The sequence below is a fragment of the Esox lucius genome, chromosome 17, assembly GCF_011004845.1.
Source record: "Esox lucius isolate fEsoLuc1 chromosome 17, fEsoLuc1.pri, whole genome shotgun sequence".
NCBI lineage: Eukaryota > Metazoa > Chordata > Actinopteri > Esociformes > Esocidae > Esox > Esox lucius.
Genome location: NC_047585.1, coordinates 36,182,231 through 36,206,159, shown reverse-complemented (window position 1 = coordinate 36,206,159; position 23,929 = coordinate 36,182,231). Strand labels below are relative to the sequence as shown.

Here is a 23,929-nt window from a genome sequence, read left to right as displayed (position 1 = left end):
AATCGAGGGATAACTGTCCACAATACCAGGGTTTTTCTGTATGTTCATTTCCAGGCACACTAAAACAAATCGTGTTCAGCCACAGGTTTGTGACACAGTGTATCATGTGATACTGTTCAACAAAAAACACAATTCACCAAACAATACTAGGCTTGAAAAGCCCCAAGGAAAAGCAGAACACAGCGATCAATCACATTTAGCATGGTCGAAAAAATGCTTCCTCAGAAGTAAGTTAAAAAAACTTTAAATGAGGAGATTACGCCAATGTGGGTGAGAAGTTGTTGTTAGTAACAAAACAGACAATTCTGAAAACAAGCCACATAGTCTAATTCAGACACATGACAAATGAATACAAGCCTGACATTCTTTTTGACACTTTAAAAATCTTGTCTTCTTCTAAGATAAAGCTGTGCCTGAATTAGACTTTTTTACAAGCAACATTTTCTCACCCCACTGGCTTTTTTTCTTATTTTTTTTAGTATGCATTTTTCTTGCAGTGTATAACGTCTCCAATTTTAGATAGCCAACATTTTTATTTTTGGGCCTAATGTTTTTAAAATGCAGTCTCCATTAGGCAACTGGAATCCCCTAAGGCACAATGTTTTTTTAAATCATTTTTATTGGGCAACAACATAATGTTCTAATATATTTGTATGTCTGTTAAAAAACAAAGATTAAATCCTTCCTAAATCAAAAATGTTTTTGCTGAGGTTTATTTCACCTAAAAAATATTTGAATTTCATGCATGTTTCATTATTTAAGTAGAACATTAATTCAAGTCATGTGTCCCAAAGTAAACAGACTAATTCACTCTCTGAAAAAGTCACCCTGAAGAGTTCTCCAAGTAAACAATGGTTTGGTTTGGGAATCACATGAAGAAATAAGACATGCTACCCTGAGTTGTCTCCAAATAGCATTGCTCTGTTCAGTAGAATAACATTATGCTGCATCACAACTGGCAACAAGAACTGCTTTTCACACTATCATGAGGCCCTCCAGCATGTGACGAAGTCTGCCTAACACATCACTGGGGCTGTGGTCCCATTCTGCCAGGACATCAGTCCAGAACAATGCCTGAGGAAAGCCGGCAGCTTTTTCCAAGGACGCTTCACATCCCAGCCAGCCACTGTTCATTTGCCTAACGTCTGTCCGATGGGGTCTGTACTGAAGCATCGGTTCTCATATGGTTGGAAAAATGTCAATTCTATGTCTATTTATACATTCGATTGATTCTTCATTATGTGCTGTACTTGATTTCTATTCTAGTACGTTGTCATTGGAATGATTATGTTTAACAGTTAGGAGGGAATGCAGAGACAAAAGGGTTGCTTTTAATTGCATAGCTTGCATGATCCTTGAGATAACACCCCTGTGTCATAGGAACAGACACAAGGATTGATAAGGGGTCAATTTTATAGGACTGGTTTTGTTTTCCTTAGGTCAGTTAACCAACCCCCACTACTTGAGTTTTAGGATATAACCAGAGAGAGGGTTTGAAGAAGCTCTCTTGTATTTACCTTTCCTCCTGTCCGCTTCTTCAATCTCTGGAGAACTTTCTATCTTTTACTTGTACTGTAATTGTAATACTCTCTTTATATATTACATTAATTGGTTACATTAATTAATTGACTATTTGGAATTAATTTTAAAAGGGTCAAAATTGAGTTCCTTCACATTCAGACTGCTAAACAATTCACACTGACTCCTGAACTTGACACACATGAAATTACTGACCCATACATATGAACAAACACACCTAGAGTGTATTAATAGCTATCTAAATACTGTAGAATGTTAGTATTGGTACTGTCATCAGTTATCTATTCACCTCATTTGAAATTCTTTAGCATTGTCAAACAGAAACTTGCAAGTAATAATTGGTGTGGTTTGCCTTGTGTACCCTGTGCATCCTGCTATTAAAAACCTGAAACTTAAAAACATTTATATACTTTATCCAAACATTTGGCCATTGACAGGAGTCCATGAAATCAAAGTAGGCTTTTTTGACATAACAATGCACTCTGATGTTAAGAAAAAATAAGGAAGGTATTGCACATTTCTATAACATCTCAATATAAAGGGATATCAGAAAATACAACAGTCCATGGTGTTAATATCCATGAGACCTACCAGGCACACACAACCAGAACAAGTGTTAAATCATGATTTACATTGCAATTTGATCATACAAAGCTTTTGTTCAATGTCAATTTAGGCGTGGATTCAGTCCAATATTGTATTTTAATGTTTGCAGAGTTCTATTCACAGTAAATGCTGCAGCTGTTGGCTGGATCAGGAATTGCATTGAAGAGCCGCAGCGCCGCTTCAGATTGAATGCAGACCTTGAACAAGTTGCTTTCACCAAAGCAATCACTTAAATAACAAGTGCCATGAATTGTACTCATCAAAATGAACCCACTACAGACTGAAAGGCAACCAATTAAAAAGCCTCAAAGATGTTAACAGTAAAAGAAAAACAAAGTAACCTAACAGGGAGAATATGCAATGACATTCTGTAGTAAGGCTTTACAAAAAAAAGGCAAGCTTAAACTCAAGCCAAATGTGTCTGGTTCAGTGAGGACATGATGTTTGTTTGTTGGTGTAAATAAGCTGTCTTGAACAACTTTATTTTAATGAGCAAAGATAATGTAATAATAATATTTGAACTATCCAACAGGGCTTCAGAGGGGAGATTTAAAAGCCGAAAGCCATTTCCTGCATGGATTCTAATTAATAGCTACCCACGGAACAGACTCCTAAGGGCAATTTTGTCACTATCCTCACAATTCATGCGAAAGAGAGAAATGGATGTTTACTAGTACCAAAAAACAGTGGCATTTAAAGTATGCAAATTAAATATGGCAGTAGTGCAGGTCCATAGAATCCCAGTCATGACGAGATGAACACCAATAACCACTGTTAATAGCTTAGAGTCCAGTATATGGCCATCATATACACTTTTTAAAGAATAAATAATTACAGGAAAAAACTGCTCTGACCAATGAAATTCCCCTCAAATATACATAAACACATCGTGATTGAGGCATAGAAAACCCACAGAAGTCATAAAACAGATAAATGTAGAGTTTACCAAAAAGGCTGAAACTCAAAAATGTAACATGGTAAATTTTGAGCCGTAAAAGATTACATAAATGACGTGACTATGTCGAGCAATTGAACAGGACCCACATTTTAAACATGAATAATGTGACAGATCAAACACTGACATCACCGACAAGTTGTTGCCAATGACTTTAAAAGTGCTTACACAGGGAACTGGACCACAAGGGGTTAAGCCAAACACACCGTGACCTATCAAGCCTTGTGGAAGTTATGGCACAAGGTTTCACCATCAACTTATATAGGTATTTATATTAAAAGCTGACTTGGAAAATGAAAAAGAGTCGAAGGCTTTTTCCATTTTATAAACGAACCACGGGTGTGCTTTTGGTGTTTCATCAACGACAACGATGAACAGGTGACACTCACCAGTTCCCACTGTAGTCTCAAGACTAGGGCCTGATTCTCCTTGAGGATTTCTACACTTCATTTTCACAGGATTACGTTTTGGACGGAAGCTGTGGATCTCTGAAAGTAATGGCACTTCTGTAGCCTAATATCTTATTGACCACAGTTAGTATGAATGTGCTTCGATCAGATGTGCAATTCTTGTGCCCTAAGTTGGCCTTTAAATACACTGTCTGCAATGACAGTTAGAAAATGGAATGAATGTTGAGGGAAAATATCAGACCTTGATGTTTGATGGTTTCCCACCCTGAAAGTAATCTATGGGCCAAGAGAAACTTAAATCCATGTTTCTTTTTCTTTAAACGGCCATCACAAATCTCACCTCTGGTAATTGTTATCTCAAAATCAATGGAAGTAAGTACAAGTTTTTTTAATGGATAAATCCTTGTTTTGTTTTTTTTAAAACAAAATATGGAGATGATTTGGCCACTAACACCTCCATTGATTTTTGCTATTGGGTGCTAAACTGAAAAATGGAATATACAGAAAAATAGGCTACATTCAGGATGAGGAACATCCAACACATACAATTCACAAATCAATTTCATACATCCTTATACTCAACTGTCATTGTCCCATTAGCAGCAACGTGTTAAACTTGTTGGTCATGTAGACCAGTCCAAACAGGTTTGGAGTACTGATGGTAGGGTGGTGTCACAAAACTGTCCCATTGTTTCTGTTGTGGCTGTGCAATTTTATCACTAATTAAAACATCACCAAAACAATCTTGAACATTCTGATTGAACAAAGGCCTTTTCACCAAAAAAATTGATCTGTCACTCTCTCAATGTATCCTCTTTGGGCTTTCTTACAAACGTTTTGAAGTTTAAGAAGTTTTTTCCCAGACTATTGTTCACCAACAGACACAGACTTCCCAGTCAGACAGCAGTCCCTCTCTGCTTTCACTTGTTGCCAATCTGAAAAGGCTATGAACGATGAGGCACAGTTAGGGGTTAGGAACTGAGTTTGGTATTAGGCTAGGAGATGGCAGGGACAGGGGCTGGGTTTGGTGGGGTGGTTGGTGCTCTTTAGCTTAAAGGTCACATCATATCCTGACTATATAGGAAGTGCTATATTCTCTTCCAGTAGGACATCTGGAATAGAGATGGGTTTTCAGAGTTCTGGATGGCAAGTCAAAGCCCTCCATCCTCCTCCCCTTCACTTTATCCCCGTTCCTCCTGTCCTCTCGTAATAGTCTTCCCTCAGAAGGCAGAGCTGTCACAAACAATGTTCTGGTCCCTGCCGGGGAACAGCTCCATCTGCCAGTAGCGTGGGTCAGCGTACACTGGCAAGATCAAAGAACAAAAGCCAAGATGGATTCAAACTAAATGCCATTGTTTACAGATCTAAATCAGACTTCTGGTATGGTTTATCACACAACGAATAATGACCACAACCTCCTTCACGGTGTACTGGCATACAAGCAAGGAGGTGTGTGCATGTTGGTGTGTAACTTTGTGTGCATTCTCACCCATATCTCCCGGTCCAAGCCAGAGGTTAAAGGAGCTACAGTGTTTCTGACAGTGGTGGACAGGGAGAATTCGAACTGTGGGGAGCCCCTCTCCTACCACCAACCAACCCAGGACTCGCACACCCTGTAACACACACACACACACACACACACACACACTTCTGAATCACCACAAGTACCACAGCAACAAACACAAATGCATGTCCTTGTTGGCTGGGTTGGAGGACAGACTCACTCTGCTTTGAGAGTGGGCACTGTGAGTAACCAGACAACGTTGCAATGTTGTCCCAGCAGTGTCCAGCAGGGGGCATAGCTCAGCCTTGGGGAAAAGCCATCTCATCGCTTTTTCTCTGGCCCCAGACGGAAACCTCCTGAAGACGGAACAGAGGAGAAAACCAGAGTCCAATAAAAAATAAAATAAATACAACAACAGGGTTTTCATTTTCTAACTGATGAACTCATGGTCTTATGGGTATGGTTTTGTGTCACTGTCGGCACGTGCACATCTGTGTTTTTACCAGAGGAGGGTGAAGTTGGCGGGGCCTTGTGGAAAGCCCTGGTCCTGTGACAGAAGGTAATCATCCTCCAGCAGTATGCTCATAGAACTGGAGTGGGCCGAGTAGAGCTCCTCTAACTGCTGCCTCTGTAGAGACTCTCCACCCTACCCAGAGGACAGACGTCATGATCAGCCACACGCACAGCACTAACTGGTGAGGGTAGCTGAGTGAAATAAAAGTTAATGCTGTGATGGAACCGTAAACAGCGAGCCAACAGGACACCCACTTTCAGGGACACTGTTTGTTTTAAGTCCAGACAGACATTAGAGGGCCTCTCGTTTCCTGCAGCCAGCCATACCTTGAGCAGAACAGGCTGTGGTCCCCTACACAGGGCTGAAGATGTTTGGAGGGTCACAGGGACCTCCAGCACGGAGGATACCTCACCACAGCCAGAACAGTTGACCAGGCCCTGTCTCGGAGCCCCAGCACTCCACCACTCATGGAACCCTGAGGGGGAGTCAGTAGGAAAGCCGTTGTTACAAACAGCAGCCGTGAACAAAGACCCATAGCCTACCCCAAACCGCCAGGGTTAGTGTGGAACTGCGTCGGCTGTGCTCCTGTACCTTGCAGGTTGTACTTCTTGGCGATGGGCAGAGCCAGCAGTCTGACATGGCTGAGTGGGGATGACCAGTTGTGTCCCACTGTGTAGGTGAGGTCCTGCGGCGGCCGGGTCTGGGGATAGGTAAAAGCCAGCACCACCGCCAACAGAAACCCTACCGCAACCAGGAACTACAGCCGGGAGAGGAGAGGCGGGCCACAGGATGGCTCGTTTACGCAAGGCTTGAAAATAAGGGTTGCCCCATTGCCTGGGGCAACTGTCAATCACCCAAGTTGAGTGTGCTCTGAGGTTGCCCCTTTTGCGCAGAAGATTTTCAACCAACATGCAAGAATCCAGTAGCCTGGGCTACATTTATTAAATCTGGCAATGGAAACCGTTCACTGTTTGAAAAACATGTGGATGGACCTAGTTGAATTTGACACATCGTTTCTGTTTCTAAAAGCAAAAGTAATTTTTGCACACCTCTGGTGTGTAGGTGAATCACTATTAGCTACTCTATTTTGTGGGCAAGTAATCATAATCTGACCAAAACAAAGACCTTCATTGCCTAAAGAGCATAGAGTGTCATTCAGATTTGTATGTCGATCCCTGCAATGTAATTCTGATGAGATGTTGATTGCCATATGATTACATGGTGGACACTGAATGTGTCATATGTATCTGTGGCCCCATCAAGAGTGAGCAGCTTACCTTGATGGTGGCTCGAAGGAAGGGAAACTGTGGTGGGTCTATTCTGGGCTCATTGGTCTCCAAGACTTGTTTGATAAACTTCTCAATCTCCTTCTCTGACATGCCATAGCGATATCCTGACTGGCGGAGAATATTGATGCTCTCTGACAGCTTGTCATAGATGCAAGGCTCACTCAGTGTGGTGCCCATAGCAACCAATATTTAGTCCAACCGATTCCAGTCAACAGTTCATTTGGGTGACAGTGCTTCCCTTCGGGTAGAGGCTGAGTCATACATTTTGTCTCCCCTGTTTGAAATTGAAGAGGTTATAAAGACATTACTTCCAAAGCACCAGACAGAACTGACAAACAAACCAGACTATATGGCTGAATTTGGCCTTGGACTGTGGTCAAAACAGACAACATGTCAACGTCAACACGATTTTTCAACGGCAAGTGAACTGTGAGCAAACTACTCTGAACTATAAACAGTAAGCGGTTGTGACCACATAAAAAATGATTGACAGATAAAAACGCTGGACAGAAGCATAGGGCACAGAACGGTACTGTACCGTACACACTAGCAGTAATCCCGATATTAATCTAACCATTTCTAGCTGTGAATCTAACTTTTATATTTGTATATTTCAAGTACTGACAGTGCCAGTGCCAGCATTACAGCAGTGGGGGCAAACAATAAAAAAACTTTGTGGCTAACGTTGTATCAAAATATTTGGTTAAAGTATAAATAGCTGGCGACATTTTACGTTAGCCACAATAGCTGGCTAGCTGGCTTGTACTGTACAATCAGGTAGATTTCATAAGATGACGTAAGATGTGATATGCCAAACAGTGATCATACTGTAGCTACTCACCATAATTCAAATATTCACCATACTTAGTTTTACAGCTCTACTCTTTCTTGTTCATATCTAGCTTGTGTTAACAAAGCAACGTTTTCATTACTACACCTGCTTGCTGATTATTTTGTCGATGTGACTTCCTTTTTTGACATATTTCACGTTTTGATTCCGACAACAACAGATTCGTGTAAAATATCAAGAAAATGTGTTGTTTAAAAATATAATCTGGAAAATATAATACATTTTTAATTGAATAATTGTAAATGCTCATTTGATTCATATTGAAAATGATATTATACATGCATATGACAAATGTGTTAACGAATCTGCCATTTCAAGTTGAGTACTCATACTGAAGACCATCAGAGGGCGCTCTTTCGCGAGTGAAGAGCGAAAACAGTACTACTCGTGCCTCCTCACCAAGCGCACCTCTTAACGCATTGTTTCAAGGATCAGCTGTGCATGGATCTAAAACCCCACCCAACGAGGAAGGGAAAGACGTGACGCAAAGCAACACGGATCGCAAGAAAATTACAGCCTTCAACGTGATTGTCATTCTGTAAAGGCTAAAACCCAAAACATTGCTGTCGTTGATATTGCGGTTCTCGGGGAACTAGCTACATCTTTGTAATCCTCCCATCAGAGCGCCGCGGCGGTGAAGACATCCAGTCAGCTGATATTTTGCTACCAGGCTGTACCAAGATACACCTAGCTGCGCTCTCAAGATGATGGCTCTTTTTAACAAGCTGTTGGACTGGTTCAAACAGCTATTTTGGAAGGAGGAAATGGAGTTGACACTAGTCGGTCTGCAGTATTCGGGGAAGACCACATTCGTCAACGTGATAGCGGTAATTTCCCGGTTTAAATGCTTTGCCTGGGTATGGTCGGATTAACCACGGGAAGGTAGCGGTCCCGTGATTAAAACGCCGCTCCTCTAATTGCTACAGTGTCGCATAATTATTTGTAATTTGGACCTTTAAGTACAAATAGAAACAAATGGGTTATGTGCGTGGAGTGAATAATGTCCATATGTAATTTAAATGGGACTGATATTAAGATATAATTTGGCCTAGATAATTTTAGGGATGGAGACTGGCTGGCTTGTTCATGTGTGCTTGCTAGTAATGATGACGACATTAGACATGACATCCTGATTTATGCTATTGTGAAATACGAGCATTGCATCTTTGACATTATTTTATTGTACAACATGCAGCTACACAACCGAGGTAATTCCGTTTTCTGGCTTAATCCGTCCAGGAATGTCCAAGCCAAGGTCCTGGATTAGGATGCTGGAACTGCTTAGATGGATGCATGACAAGGAAGTAGAAAGGCATAGGACTACGAACCAGAAAAGACCAAGGCTAACACTGGCTGTAGTAGTAGTAGTAGTAGTAGTAGTAGTAGTAGTAGTAGTAGTAGTAGTAGTAGTAGTAGCAGCCGTGGTGGTGGTAGGTGGAAGAGAAGCAGAAGTATTGGTGTTAGTAACACACTGCAGTCTACACTAGGCCCTACAACATTGTCTCTCTCTGACATACCGCCAGTAGATAACGTGTAGTTGGGCTGTACATGTTAGCCTTAATAAGAAGCCTATGCTTCAGCCCTGACTGTATTCATAGTATCGCTCACCACACCTAATGTCTTACCTTTAGGCAACAACCAGAATAGCAACCCTTCCATATAGTCATTGCTAGGATGTATCACTCCTGTCACAAGGCAGTTAGTGTGTCCTCATTTGAATCCTGTTGGAAGGAAGAGGATTTTTAGGATGGTTATGATAACCTGCCTGTATTATTTTTCTATGTGTGTAGGTTTATAAATATGTGGTACAACCAGGACATTATTAGTATATATTGATGGAATCCTGGATTTATTGTTTGTGTGAGCACACGTGCACACACAATTGAGCGTGAGAGTGAGTCTGTATTTGTTCATCCTACCAGTGTTGAAGAGTTATCCCTCAGCATTTACACATAAAACCAGACTGTGCAGGAGGGCATTTGTATATACATTCACACCTTTACAGAGCACATAAATTAAACCTGAACCTAGCTTCCTTGAATCTGCCTTATCCAACTGAGCCCAATTCCCCAACCCCACGCCCCTGCCGTAGCCCATCCCCTGGCCCTGCCGTAGCCCATCCCCTGGCCCCGCCGTAGCCCATCCCCTGGCCCCGCCGTAGCCCATCCCCTGGCCCCGCCGTAGCCCATCCTTATCCCCAGCCTTTGCCCCCTCCCTATCCCCAACCTCTGTCCCCTCCCTGTCCTTTGTCCCCTCCCTCTCCCCAACCTCATCCCCTGTCCTCTGTCTCCTCCCTATCCCCAACCTCATCCCCTGTCCTCTGTCCCCTCCCTATCCCCAACCTCATCCCCTGTCCTCTGTCCCCACCCTATCCCCAACCTCATCCCCTGTCCTCTGTCCCTACCCTATCCCCAACCTCATCCCCTGTCCTCTGTCCCTACCCTATCCCCAACCTCATCCCCTGTCCTCAGTCCCTACCTGATGCCCAACTTCAACTCAGTCCCTAGTCTCAGTCTCTGTCCTATCCCCAACCTTAGCCCAGTTCTTGCCCTCAGTCTCTGCCCTATTCCCTGTCTCAGGTGATTTCCCAGACCCACGCAGGCCCCGTTATCAGTCTGGTTTCACACCCAGTCCAATTCCAAGTTACTGATCCTAATGGTGTAGCTGTTGATCTGGCACAGGTGGCAGTGATTGAGATTGTGCTGTCTTGTCGGGGTGCGAATATTAGCTCCGTTGACCCGTACCAGTCCCTGGCTCTCTACCGAGCGCTCTACAGGGACGAGGACGATGACTCACCGACACAGCCTTGTTGATCAGATCCTCCCATCTGGATGGTTGGTGTCTCATCCTTCTCAGAGCAGTAGCAGTGAGTGGCAGTTAAAGGATATTTAACTGCCAGTCTGCTTTTAGCCTAGCAGCTAATTCAGACGTTCTCTGAGAAATAGGCTTATGGTTAATGGGTGACTACAGACAGAGTAACCATTTACGGAATAAATATTTATTTAAAGGTGCTTTCTTCATACATTTTGCCATGACACATTCAGATGCAAATGCTAAATGCGTTTTGTTTCATTTAATACAGAGGGAATCATAGGAGCTCTCATCTGTGTGTTCTATTGTGAAAGCATAGCAACAAGCTCCCACAACTTCTCAGACAAGTCCAGTTCTGTAGCTATGCTGTCGCAGGATTCCACAGTAAACTGACTACTTTATACTATCAATGGATGAATATCATTAACTGAAGAATAAAAAAGTGCAGTAAGTGCAAATTGCCACTTTAACAGTTGTTTTGTGTGACAGATTCAGATTTGTGAGGTTTTGTAATTACTTTAGGACAATGGCCATTCATAACAACCATAATCTTGTTCTGGGATACTTACTAATATTTATTTTATTATTAATCTTGGTGGATAAAATCAAATTTTCTAAAGTAACTACCATCCAATAATGACAATCAGTATAAACTACTTCTACTGTAAAACAATGAATACAGCTAATTAAATGTAGTATTTGGAATAAATAAATACATATTGATAAACAATATTTCGAAATACTGTCACAAATAACTTTCTGATTTTATTGCACTAATTTCTAAAGTTGATACATTTGAAAATAGTTACCAATGTAGTTGCCTTTTCTTTTGGTAATAATGGCCACTTTAGTGATTCATACATTATACAGAGATGGGGGCAACCAAGACCACCTCATGACATCTGATTCATGGATTAGGGACTTTTGTGTTTTCTGATAGATGATGTCACCTACCACAAAGTCTTGTCTAGAAGCACCTGTTGGCATTCTTGGGGGTTTCTAGTTGAAACAGTAAAGCAATTATTTGATCTGTGTCATACCAAAATGTTCTGTCATTATGAATGGCTTACAAATGCTTCTGGTCTTTCCTACAAAGTTGCTAGATTTATTTGATTGCTCCATAATCAAATAAATATATTTGCTTCAGCAAATGCCGTTGAGCTTCTACATAGAGGCTTCCTATTTTCAGTTTATATGTCAAGGAGTGATTGGCCTTTAGAAAATGGTAGAAAGAAAAACATGCATAGTTCTGTATTTTTGTTAATTTTGCGTTCACTTTCGAATGTTTACCGCCCAATCTATCTCAAGATCTCAGTCGAAACCACTGTTTTGATTGGCTTAATGTGAACTTCTAGCACTAAATTGCTTTGGATAAGACTCTGCGGAACAACTTGAATGTAAAATCTTTTATCAGCTTTTGCATTAAGAAATGAAAAGAAGAGATTAAGCATAGGATGTTGGTTCCACTCATCCCAATAGTGGTCCCAATTAATCATTAGGCTTTTTGTTATGTGTAATAGACACTGACTGGCCTCCCTTGAGATTCAGTGTATGAACCCTGTACCAGGCTCTCAGAGTCTTTGCTGGACCGTTGTTCCGTATTAAATTTTTAGTGTGTCTGGCTGAAATATAGTTCCAGGTGGCATTATGACCCTGGAGCATTAGTCTTGTCTGAAACACCTCAAAGTAATCCGGGCAATACGTCGTCGCGTTGTCGTAGGAAATGGCCCCGGGCTTGCTCCTAGACCTGTATGGCGGAATTGTAATATTGATGTCAAATAGAGATATGGCCTCCTGCTGTAAAGGCTATAGCAACATCCCACGTGTGCTTAGTATACTGCTTTAACCTTGCCTGAAGAAAACTGGCTCTCGTTCATCAGGCGATGGTGCGGGATAACCTGTTTGATAATGACGGCCCAAGGACAACCGCAGCAGAGGCTTTCTAGAAGTTGTTCATTAAATAAGACACAGAGGAAATGGCTGCATGTGATGCTCTCCACTTGTAAAGGTTGTTTATCCGGGAGTACAGTAGCAGCCTTCTGACAGTACAAGACGACGGCTTTGTCAACCCACACACTCTTCAAATGGAGTCTTTGTTAATGGAGCCTTTGATACTGCACTTTCCTGATTTCATTTTTGCCATCGGATATTAAAGGAAGCTTTATGTTTGCATGCTGATTTAGAATTGGGGCTTCTGGAAGGACATTAACACTGCATACAGTATACAGTAGCAATTTATCTGACCGGTCACTGTTTACCTGTTTGAGAAAATACTATATAAGTGTAAGTGTGTAAGTTTACACAAAGTACGGTTAGTACAATGATTATGTATTTTTTTATATATTTTCTTCCCAAAGTAGTTAGTCCCTTAGTTGTTAGTTGCTTTGGGAGAGTGTTTGGTAGAGTGTTTGGTAGAGTGTTTGGTAGAGTGTTTGGTAGAGTGTTTGGGAGAGTGTTTGGGAGAGTGTTTGGGAGAGTGTTTGGGAGAGTGTTTGGGACAGTGTTTGGGAGAGTGTTTGGGAGAGTGTTTGGCTGCTGTTTTACTTTTCCCTGTCAAACACCCCAAAAGGTTCAGTTAAGTTGGTGCTCTGAGGAGACCGACATATTAGGGATAAAATAGGGGCTGGCCCATTTGCTGACTTTGCTCCAGATGCTGAGCAAAACACTTTGCTTGATTTCTTTCTGTGCCTCAATGATGTAACCCTTTAAGTACTATTTTTCAGATGTAGACAGTGTTTTGCGTCTTCCGCTCTTTTTCTCTCTTCAACTTGCCCAGTTTTTGTCATGTTATTTTTGTTACTGTTAATGTTATAATGAGTATTTCAGTCAATCGTTGTTATAGTGTTTTTACAAGCAAATGAACAGTTACTGCCAAGATTAATAGCTTTGAACACTTGTCACTGTCCAGAGTAATAGAGATGAGCCAAAGCTGTTTCTGTATTATTTACAGCGTACTTCAACATTCGGCCCTCTCAATTTACCCCACATGGGGATTATGAAGATTCCGTGAACCAGATTGTTTTATGCCAGCCTACAATGGACAAGGGCAATACTGACCTGGCTTGAGGGCCGCTTCAAGATTTTGAAATTCAATTTCTTTTCCCCTCTGATTTCTTGATTTGCAGGCCACAAAAGGGAGTTTTATAAAAATGTATGTTTTATACATTTTTGGTTTAGTTGTAGACATTAGAGAGAGGCATGGCGTCATTCTGCGGGTGGGTTTAAATAAACAAACATTAAATGGCCTGATGTAACTGGATATTACTGGCCTGTGTAACTGCTGTATAATTGAATGCTAAAAGTGATAAACAACTGAAGAAGTTGACTGCTAGTGTCTAGGCGTGTGTAGAGTACAGGAACCTTGTTTAGTTTTATTAATACAGGATCCTATGACATAGTGAGGCTGACTGGTAGACCTGTGTTAGAATAACGCTTCGTCAGCTTGATTCATGTGTCTCTAACTCTCTATTCTCTCTCCCTCCAGTCGGGGCAGTTCAGTGAGGACATGATTCCTACAGTGGGATTCAATATGAGGAAGATCACTAAGGGCAACGTCACCATTAAGGTTAGAATGAGAGCATCAGACCTGATGAGGTGTTCTGTATGATGGATGTGTACCGTATGATGGATGTGTACCGTATGATGGATGTGTACCGTATGATGGATGTGTACCGTATGATGGATGTGTACCGTATGATGGATGTGTACCGTATGATGGATGTGTACTAATGGATGGGTACTGTATGATGGATGTGTACCGTATGATGGGTACTGTATGTTGCATGTGTTCTGTATGATGAATGTGTTTTGTATGATGGATGGGTACTAATGGATGTGTTTTGTATGATGGATGTGTACTGATGGATGGGTACACTGCAGTGTGTTTGTATGGTTACACTTTGAGACTGAAGTGGTGTCTGTGTATTGTTCTCCAGCTGTGGGATATAGGGGGTCAGCCTCGATTCCGAAGCATGTGGGAGAGATACTGCCGAGGAGTCAGTGCCATTGTGTAAGTACATGCTTACACAATAAGTCTCTCATTCTCAATCATACACTGTTATACACAATCTTCATTCCCATTTAAAATCCTGTTTTCTGTAATCCCAACTCTGACCCCAATGTTTACCTCCTTTAACCCAGTTTCCCTGTAGGGATTGGAGAAATGTCCCTACAAGATACATTTTCCTTGTTTTACTGTCCACACACACACACACACACACACACACACACACACACACTTAAGTGCCGACACCCTCAATCTCTCCCTCTCTTTACTCTTAGTTACATGGTAGATGCTGCAGACCCAGAGAAGATTGAAGCCTCAAAGAACGAACTACATAACCTCTTAGACAAACCCCAGCTACAGGGAATCCCAGTGAGTACCAATGTCTTGTAATTGTTGATGTTAGGACCCTGGTCGATATGAGATCTGAGCTGTAGGCTCATGTCTGCTTTTAAGAGAGACAGAAGGTGAGAGAACGAGAGAGAGAATGAGGTGGGGTGGAGTGGTGAAGAAAGAGGCCCGGGAGAAAATGGGGTGAGATGGGGAGCGAAGAATCCACTGAGATAGGGAAGAGAGGAATGGAGTCCGACATGGGAGAGTGGAATGGAGTGCGATGGAGGTAGAGGAATGTGTGAGACGGGAAGAGGAATGGAGTGAGTTGGTGGGAAATGAATGGAGAGTGAAGGGGGATTGGAATGGATTGAGAATGGGTATGGAGTCACACACAGGGAGAAGAATGGAGTGAGACGGGGGTGGGTATGGAGTCACACAGGGAGAGGAATGGAGTGAGGCAGAGGGGTGGGTATGGAGTCACACTGGGAGAGGAATGGAGTGAGACGGGGGGGTGGGTATGGAGTCGCACACAGGGAGAGGAATGGAGTGAGACGCGGGTGGGTATGGAGTCACGCACAGGGAGAGGAATGGAGTGAGACGGGGGTGGGTATGGAGTCACACACAGGGAGAAGAATGGAGTGAGACGGGGGTGGGTATGGAGTCACTGGGAGAAGAATGGAGTGAGACGGGGGTGGGTATGGAGTCACACAGGGAGAGGAATGGAGTGAGACGGGGGTGGGTATGGAGTCACACTAGGAGAGGAATGGTGTGAGGCAGGGGGGTGGGTATGGAGTCACACAGGGAGAGGAATGGAGTGAGACGGGGGTGGGTATGGAGTCACACAGGGAGAGGAATGGCTTTAGGCGGTATAGTAGTTGAGCATTGCAGATGCATTATGTTTTACTAGCATCTAGCAGGCTAATGTGGTGGGATTGGAGTGTGTCTGTGTCTGTGTCTGTGTCCAGACGTGTATTGAGAAGACCATTAGCAGGCCTGGGCAGTGGAATTCCTACAGGATGGCAGATGTAACGTTACACACACATCCCTGCTCAGATAGATTATGGTGGAGGTCTAGCACACAGGGAACACTGTGATGACCCTTACTTCAGATTCTGCTTTTGACTCGTGTGAGGAGCTGTTCATGTAGAGCCGTGTTTAGTGTGACTGTCAGCCATTTTAAATGACAGAAGGAAGATGGATAACGTTCTAGCTACTCCCCCACTCACATCAATTCTCAACAACTGCCCCTTGTTTTCCAACTCTAGCAGATATTGCACTTCATCTGTAATTTGGAATAATCAACTCAAATTTCTGTGTTATAGCTCCATCCTGTGCAATGTAATTCAAAGCTCTAACTGAACTTCACAACTACACAGTTGATTAAGGCAGTGGCATGTTGAATTAAAATTGAACTGGTTTTGCAGAAGAGAATGCATTGGCACTCATTGAATCTACCGTGGACTATTTCAGGTACTGGTTTTGGGTAACAAAAGAGACATTCCAGGTGCCTTGGATGAGAAGGAGCTGATTGAGAAAATGTGAGTATCAGAGCCCTACTGTTTCCATTTTGTCAGGATGCAGACAATGTATGTTTGTGAACAATTGTAGTTTCCCCCTGACACTGCCCCTCCCTGACACTGCCCTCCCCTGACACTGCCCCCCCCCCTGACACTGCCCCCCCCCCCCCCCCCGACACTGCCCCCCCCGACACTGCCCCCCCCCCTGACACTGCCCCCCCCTGACACTGCCCCCCCCCCCTGACACTGCCCCCCCTCTGACACTGCCCCCCTTCTGACACTGCCCCCCCTCTGACACTGCCCCCCCTCTGACACTGCCCCCCCTCTGACACTGCCCCCCCTCTGACACTGCCCCCCCTTACACTGCCCTCTGCTTCACGCAGGAACCTGTCCGCCATCCAGGACCGAGAGATCTGCTGTTACTCCATCTCCTGCAAGGAAAAAGACAACATTGGTGAGAAAGCAACCGGCTGTTTCTTGACTACCTGATAATTAGCGGAGAAGTGTTTTATGTTCCTTTGGAGTAACTACAACTGAATGTCTTCCTGTCCTACGGCAGACATTACCCTACAGTGGCTGATCCAGCATTCCAGAACCAGGAGGACAACAACATAAAGAGTCCACCACCTGGACACCCCAATCCTCCCCCATCCAGGACCGTTACCCAAAGACCAGCTGGACCCCCCTCCTCTTCCATCTTGTCATCCTTCTTGTCATCCCCTTCTGGCCCTTTCTTCTCTCATCACCCTGTATCCATTTCCAGCCTACATGTTTGTGAGTTCACACACATCAGAGGATTGAATAGGTGTGAGCACTATGGCAGAATATGGAGCCATAATCTGTGTTCTTACACATCCAATCTTCTGTGAACATGGAGTAGGTGGAGGCTGGGGGTAGGGCTGTCTTCATCCTCAACTCTCCTTCCGTCTGACCCATCATATCCCTCCCATCTACACTTTAAAGACACGGCTCCCCCCATCCCTCTTACCGGATTCTGTTCTTGTAAAGAGTGTGTCAAAAATTATGATTTGCACTGTTTGAATTGTTTGGTTTTCTATCTATATGCATTTTTTTTACACCATGTACTTCAGACTGGTTGAAATGGACTCTTTGCAGTCACCCACCAAGCTCTTGTTTTCATTGACTGTTTTAGATTTGTTTCTTTTTTTATATCATATACCTGTACAGTGTGGACCTGTTTCAGGAGGTCTTGGGGAAGTACGTCATCTGTTTTTACTTCCTTAAATTACTCCTCTATTGGTCAAAAAGCAACTGTTTTCTAACCTGGGCTTCACAGCTGTTTCCATATCAACAAAGTGGCCAATCTGTCTAACTGATCAGGTGACAAGCTCTGACCAATGATTTGTTGAGATTGTTTTTGAACACAGCCATTTCTTATTTCTCCTATGTCTTACCTAGCTTAAAGGAAAGGCTTTCCACTTCAGTATGAAGGATATAAAATTGTAATACAGAGGTCAGCTTGACCAATATGGTCATATTGGTTTGCCGGACCAAAATGACTTTTCAGTGAATTGTTCCATAGTGATGCATGAGAATCAATAAAGTTTCGTACGTCGCCAATATCCTTGACTATTACTATAACCATTATTGATGATTATTATACAAAGAAACATTTGACTTACAATGATCGCTCAGGATGTTGGCAAGGAAGTCCTTAATTCACCTCCCTAAAATCTTTCCAGATATCTAACTTTGTTTAGCACTAAGACGGGAACTCCTGTTCCATTAGACTACCACGCATTGCGCTTACGCTAGTTAGTGGTTGCAAAAAACCTTAGCAAGCAACTTCCTTTAAAGTGCATTCGGAAACCTAAAATGGCATTTGTAAGATCATCTGACTTGGGGGAAGCTGACAATGGACCTAACTGCCAAAATCCTGAATAATCTCTTCAATTCTCTTTGAATTTGACCGAAGATATCGCAGTTAAAGTCTGTTTTGCATATGGATCTGGAATAATCCAATATTAGGTTGATATTGTATTATTTTGGGGTACATTTAGACCCTTGTATGAACGACTTGTTCTTTTATTCAATATCAGTTCACACCACTATTATCTGAATCTATAAGTTGATCCTTTATAAGGCCAACAGGAACCGATCATAACATCAGTTATGTCAAAATGTCTTGGTAACTGACAGAGTTAGAAATGTCTAATGGAGAGATCAAGTAAAGTTTAACCACAGAAGCCTTGAAAGAGTTTCACAAACACAGCCAGCTTTTCCTAATGTTATTTAACAGTATTTGAAAATGGTGAAATAAACACATTGGCTAACATTAGTTTCCTGACATTAGCATAAATTGACATTTACAAGCTTTCCTGTTACTGAGAATTACATGTACATACTGCATAATGTTAATGAATGCTTTGTGCCATCCCATATATCATATTCAATATAATCACTGACAAGGCCATATTTATTAACTTGTTTTTATGTCTTAACTTAAAACACAACTAAATGATGCAAATCCAGAAATCTTTTTCTGAACATATCTTATGTAACACTGAGAAGTAAAGCACACAATAACCCTCTTTTGGTATTCAGAGGATTCTGTCTAATACTTTATTTTGGGAACAAGTCATTTCCCCCTGTTTGATCTGGAAAGTCTTCTGAGCTGTCAGGCTATGCTATAGGGGTGTATCCCACCTGTCTATAATGGCTTCCCTTCCTCTTCTACTTTCTTCTTCTCGTTCATTCACACAGATGTGATGGAACGTAACTGGGGAAAAGAGGCATCCATCTACCCTAATTCTTTCACACATGCTGCCTTTTCAGATCAAGTACAGGAAAGGAGGCATCGTTCAGAGTGCTGAGATTCCCCCCTATCATTCACTTTAATGGGGCTTCATTGACATCATGCCAGTTCAAGGTTACCATTTATTATTTAAAGGTTAATATTTGTATCTGGCAGAATGTGTAATGAGTAAAAATATATCTCTGGAAATAGATAAAATGGGGAATTTGTCGCTCTGTGCGCCCGTTATCCGCTGCAACAGTAACTGACTATGATGTGGTTCGGTGTTCCTGGATGACAGTCATGTGTTTCAGTGTTACTGGATGACAGTCATGTTTTTGTGCGTTATTGGATGACAGTTATGTAATTAATTGTTTCTGGATGACAGTCACGTGTTCCAGCGTTATTGGATGACATTTATGTATTTCATTGTTTCTGGATGACAGACACGTGTTCCAGCGTTATTGGATGACACTTATGTATTTCATTGTTTCTGGATGACAGACACGTGTTCCAGCGTTATTGGATGACATTTATGTATTTCAGTGTTACTGGATGACAGTCACGTGTTCCAGCATTATTGGATGACAGTTATGTATTTATGTGTTTTTGGATGATTGCGAAGCACATCATCGTCTTATGCATCTGCCTGAAAGTAACAGTCTCATGTCTACTGCTGATACGACCTGAGTTTTGTTGTTTTTAATGCAGGTTTGGGTTCAATTAACTTTAAATTTTTGTCAAACGTTAACCAAATGGGAATTCCGTATATAATTGAAAACCAGTGAGAAGAATAGGAATTGGAATTTTTGTTTGCTTCTAAAATTATCTGGAAATTAAATGGAGCTGTTCCCACTCTGTTATCAGTATTGTCTGCTGGAATAACCTCTGCCTTTATTTAGCCTTTTTTATATTGTTTTTATCTAATTTTGTTCTTATTTCAATGTTATGTTTATAATACACATGACATTAATTCAAATTGGTACTGAGAAACAACACTCAATCTAGTAAGTGTTTCTTATCCTCTCAGATGTTGTACATAGCAACTGTAAACCAAAACACCTCTCCTAGATATCAGAGGGCTATGCTACAAATCAGAATCAGGGTGTTAGCCAACTAACTTGCCTACATATTCTGAAATAGCATTTTTATATTATATTGCGAAGATCAGTTTTTATTTGGCGTGGTCTAATTGACTCAACAATTAGCACACAACTAAGTTAATCTTTGTTAATGAATCAGCAGTTCCACTGTTATTTCTGTTATCTACATATATTAGTTAACTCATTTATCCTATTTTGTTGGATACTCCACAAGCCTGATGAATGATCATTCCTTTAATGCAAAAAATATACACTTTTCTTACATCAGCAGTCTGAAAACACAACAATCTGCTGATGATGGCAGTAGTCATTTTTGTGACCGTGTAACAAAGGTATTATGATGAAGTGCATGTCATTTTTAGCTGGTGACAGTATTTGGTTGTCTGTGTCGCAGATTTCTGTGAGTGAATGTGTGACTTTGGATGAATGGATGTTCTTTCTCAAGTATAACCCGGTTTCCAAAAATATTGAGACGCTGTGTTAAATGCAAATGAAAACAGAATGCAATGATGCATATATCATTAATTAATATATTTAATTGAAAATAGTACAAAGAAAGCATATCAAATGTTGAGACTGAGAAATATTATTGTTTATGTAAAAAACAAACATGCCCATTTAAAATTTGATGCCAGCAACATGTTTAAAAAAAGTTGGGACAGGGGCATGTCAACCACTGTGTTGCATCACCTCTTCTTTTAACAATACTCTTGAAGCGTTTGGGAATTGAGGAGACCAATTGCTGTAGTTTTGAAAGTTAAATGTTTTCCCATTCTTGCTTATTTCAATGGGTGACAGTTCTGGACTGCAGGCAGGCCAGTTTTGCACCCGGTCTCATTTATTGTGGAGCCATGCTTTTGTAATACGTGCAGAATGTGGTTTGGCATTGTCTTGCTGAAATAAGCAAGGCCTTCCCTGAAAAATATGTTGTCTGGATGGCAGAATATGTTGCTCCAAAACCTGTATATACAGTTCATCGTTAAATGGTGTCTTCACAGATGTGCAAGTCACCCATGCCATGTGCACTAATGCACCCCCATACCATCATGGATGCTGGCTTTCAGACTGTGCACTGATAACAAGCCAGATGGTCCCTCTCCTCTTTAGCCTGGAGGATGTGGCGTCCATGATTCCCAAAATTAATCTCTAATTTTGATTTGTCTGCTGGACAGCCCAATGGACAGTTTTCCAATTCGCCTTAGCCCATCTTAAATGAGCTCTGGATCGTTTTCTTCTTTGCATGGTAGAGTTCATTTGTTGATGCAGTGATGTAATGTATTCACAGACAATGGTTTTTGGAAGTGTTCCTGAGCCCATGCAGTAATGGTGTATATTTGTAATACTGTACACTATATTTGTATATTGTGTGTGTGTTTGTGTGTGTATGTGTGCATGTGTGTATATATATATTCGTGTATTTTTCAAGAAACAATAACGTTTCTCAATATCAACATTTTATATGTCGTTTTTGTACTATTTTCTATTGAATATAGGGTTTAAATGATTTGCACATCATTGCATTCGGTTTTTCTTTACATTTTACACAGCGTCCCAGTGTTTTTGGAAATGGGGTTGTACATCTGAAATACAGTTTCAGTTGAAAAGCTGTTAGTTTTCTCTCTCTTTTTCTTAATACTTAAACTGGGTGGTTATAGCCCTGAATTCTGATTGACTTTAAGCTGTGGTAAATCAGACGGTATACCATGGGTAAAAAGCAACATTTTCACTCTAACAATTATTTTAGTAATCAGTTTATTATAGCAATAAGGCAACTCATGGGGTCTTTGGTATATTGGCCATATTCCACAACCCTTGTGCCTTATTGCATTTGTCTAAATAAATATATATGAATATACACACTGACCAATTAATTGACCAGTTAAAGATCATTAGGCCTACATGAACATGCCATATTGTTACATATTTACATGGTGGTTTGTAAACCTCTCTGCAGAAGCATAGAAACCATGATAAACCTTTGAACCACTGAACCATGTTAAACCAATATTTACTCCATGATTCCAGCATAAGGAGGAGAGAGTAAACTGGTCCCTCCCATGGACCAAAGGCATGGTTGGCCAGTCAAACTAAATGCCACACTGTGAATCTACAACAAACATCCATGGTATATTTCACTATGACATCGATGACATCCCATTGGTTCTGTTCCATTATCTGTTGATTTGTTTTGATAACTTGATGTGGTCAACGTGCGGACAAAACACAATGCCCTGGTCATCTGAGTGACTTGGTCTAAATGGCTCTTTACATTCTGTCTGTCAGTGACTTCTCTGTATACAGTATGTTGCTATGATTATCTTCAGATGAATATTGAAATAAAACCCCACTCTGTAAACCCAATTTCTGAATATTTTAGGTGAATTTGATGAATGTAATTCTCAGTTAAGGCCAGCAGGAGGCAGAATAGGATCAGATTTCAGATGGAGAAGAAGCATTTCTAGGGGCTAGGGAAAGTTATATGGGTGGACCTTTCTCTTTCAATGCTTGAGAGTTGCACTTTATTCCTTCCACTCTATCTCTCTGACTCTTTTTTTTTTGTCTGTCTTTCATATTCAGATGCATAATAGACTCAGTGTTACTCAGAAAACAGTAAAACTCATTACATTTGCATGGGTCTAGGCTGGCAGTGAAAACCAGAGGGACAGAATGAATAAACACGGCGTCAAGCAGAGATGGGTGCTGATGAAAGCCTTTTAGAGGTGTTAAGCAATGAAAACAAGTCACTTGTTTAGAACGATCACCATTTAATCATCAACAATCTGATTCTAAAAGACCTGCTTGTTGGATTCTCTCAACAGATTACACAGCCTGGTTTTCAAGCCCTGGCTGTGTACCAGTGGATAGAGCTAGTGAAAGAACTGTTTAAAGTGGAAGAGCTAAGGACCTTAGTGTTGTCTTTTGAGGTTTCCCATGTCCTTTAAAACTAAAGCCTGTCACACAGGGAAGTGCCCTGTGATAGTCCATTACTAGTACCAGACCTGATGAAGACAACTGTAGTCAGTCACAAACAGTTCCCACCTGCTGTCTGAACTCCGGTTCGATTCTAACCCCAGCTGTGATAATGACAGGGCAGGCTGAGGCGTTCTGTGTTCTGCTGACAGAAGGAACGCATGAAGACAAAGTGGTCCAGAACCTCTGCCCCTTCTGGGAACTGGCCCAGGGTTCCCTGCAGGCTCTTAGCTCCGGGCCTGCCGAGCACCAGACCCTCAGAACCGGTTCTGTTTGCATTCTCCAGCGTTCCGGAGCAGGCTGCTAGGGTGTAGTCATGGTGATGTGTAGATAGGGCTCTGACCACTGGATCTTAGTTTCCTGAGCCTACTGAGTGTGGAGGAAACAAGGCAAACAGAAGAACTAGAAGCAGTTGGTACACAGGGGGTTTAGCACACACACACACACACACACACACACACACACACACATTACAACAAAACAAACAAACACAATTTAAACTGAGCTGCCATCAACTTAAACTCACAACCCTGATGTTAAAAGCTCCATGCACCAAGTGAGCTACATGTAGGCTATGTAAAGTGAGCTAATAAAGCAAATAAAATAGATTTAGCGTTTTTATTTATATATTATTGTTAAATGGCCTCTTTAACCTCGGTTCCACCCAATGGTTTCAAGCAAACACATGCTGTGTATAAACAGACTTTTTGTTAAGTCTTATTAATGTTGACAAATCAGTTGTCATTTGACATGATGGGATCTTTTATACG

The 23,929-nt window shown here is 41.7% G+C and overlaps 2 protein-coding genes across 2 annotated transcripts; one reads left to right on the top strand and one right to left on the bottom strand.

Annotated features, from left to right (window-relative positions):
- Positions 1 to 1,936: 1,936 nt before the first annotated feature.
- c17h6orf89 (chromosome 17 C6orf89 homolog) lies at positions 1,937 to 7,823 on the bottom strand. The gene is made up of 8 exons (XM_010880891.3): positions 7,659 to 7,823; positions 6,806 to 7,091; positions 6,120 to 6,285; positions 5,855 to 6,003; positions 5,518 to 5,660; positions 5,235 to 5,370; positions 5,000 to 5,123; positions 1,937 to 4,813 (listed from the first exon to the last, which is right to left on the bottom strand). Exons 2-8 carry the CDS (start codon positions 6,992 to 6,994, stop codon positions 4,731 to 4,733), a joined length of 990 nt encoding a protein of 329 aa, XP_010879193.1. The 5' UTR covers positions 6,995 to 7,091; positions 7,659 to 7,823; the 3' UTR covers positions 1,937 to 4,730.
- A 206-nt stretch (positions 7,824 to 8,029) lies between these two features.
- Positions 8,030 to 17,914, top strand: arl8a (ADP-ribosylation factor-like 8A). Its single transcript, XM_010880890.4, has 7 exons — positions 8,030 to 8,494; positions 13,963 to 14,043; positions 14,414 to 14,487; positions 14,760 to 14,853; positions 16,285 to 16,352; positions 16,715 to 16,785; positions 16,891 to 17,914. Exons 1-7 carry the CDS (start codon positions 8,372 to 8,374, stop codon positions 16,944 to 16,946), a joined length of 567 nt encoding a protein of 188 aa, XP_010879192.1. The 5' UTR covers positions 8,030 to 8,371; the 3' UTR covers positions 16,947 to 17,914.
- Positions 17,915 to 23,929: the final 6,015 nt, after the last annotated feature.

Bases quoted from the DNA above. Each gene is read 5' to 3' on its own strand.
- c17h6orf89 (XM_010880891.3), bottom strand. From the start codon at position 6,994: ATGGGCACCACACTGAGTGAGCCTTGCATCTATGACAAGCTGTCAGAG. The intron at 5,661-5,854 runs GTATGGCTGGCT...TCCTCTGGGTAG, and splicing joins CACAGCCTGTTCTGCTCAAG to GGTGGAGAGTCTCTACAGAG. The intron at 5,124-5,234 runs GTGAGTCTGTCC...TGTGTGTTACAG, and splicing joins GTGCCCACTCTCAAAGCAGA to GGTGTGCGAGTCCTGGGTTG.
- arl8a (XM_010880890.4), top strand. From the start codon at position 8,372: ATGATGGCTCTTTTTAACAAGCTGTTGGACTGGTTCAAACAGCTATTT. The intron at 14,488-14,759 runs GTAAGTACATGC...CTTTACTCTTAG, and splicing joins CGAGGAGTCAGTGCCATTGT to TTACATGGTAGATGCTGCAG. The intron at 16,786-16,890 runs GTGAGAAAGCAA...GTCCTACGGCAG, and splicing joins CAAGGAAAAAGACAACATTG to ACATTACCCTACAGTGGCTG.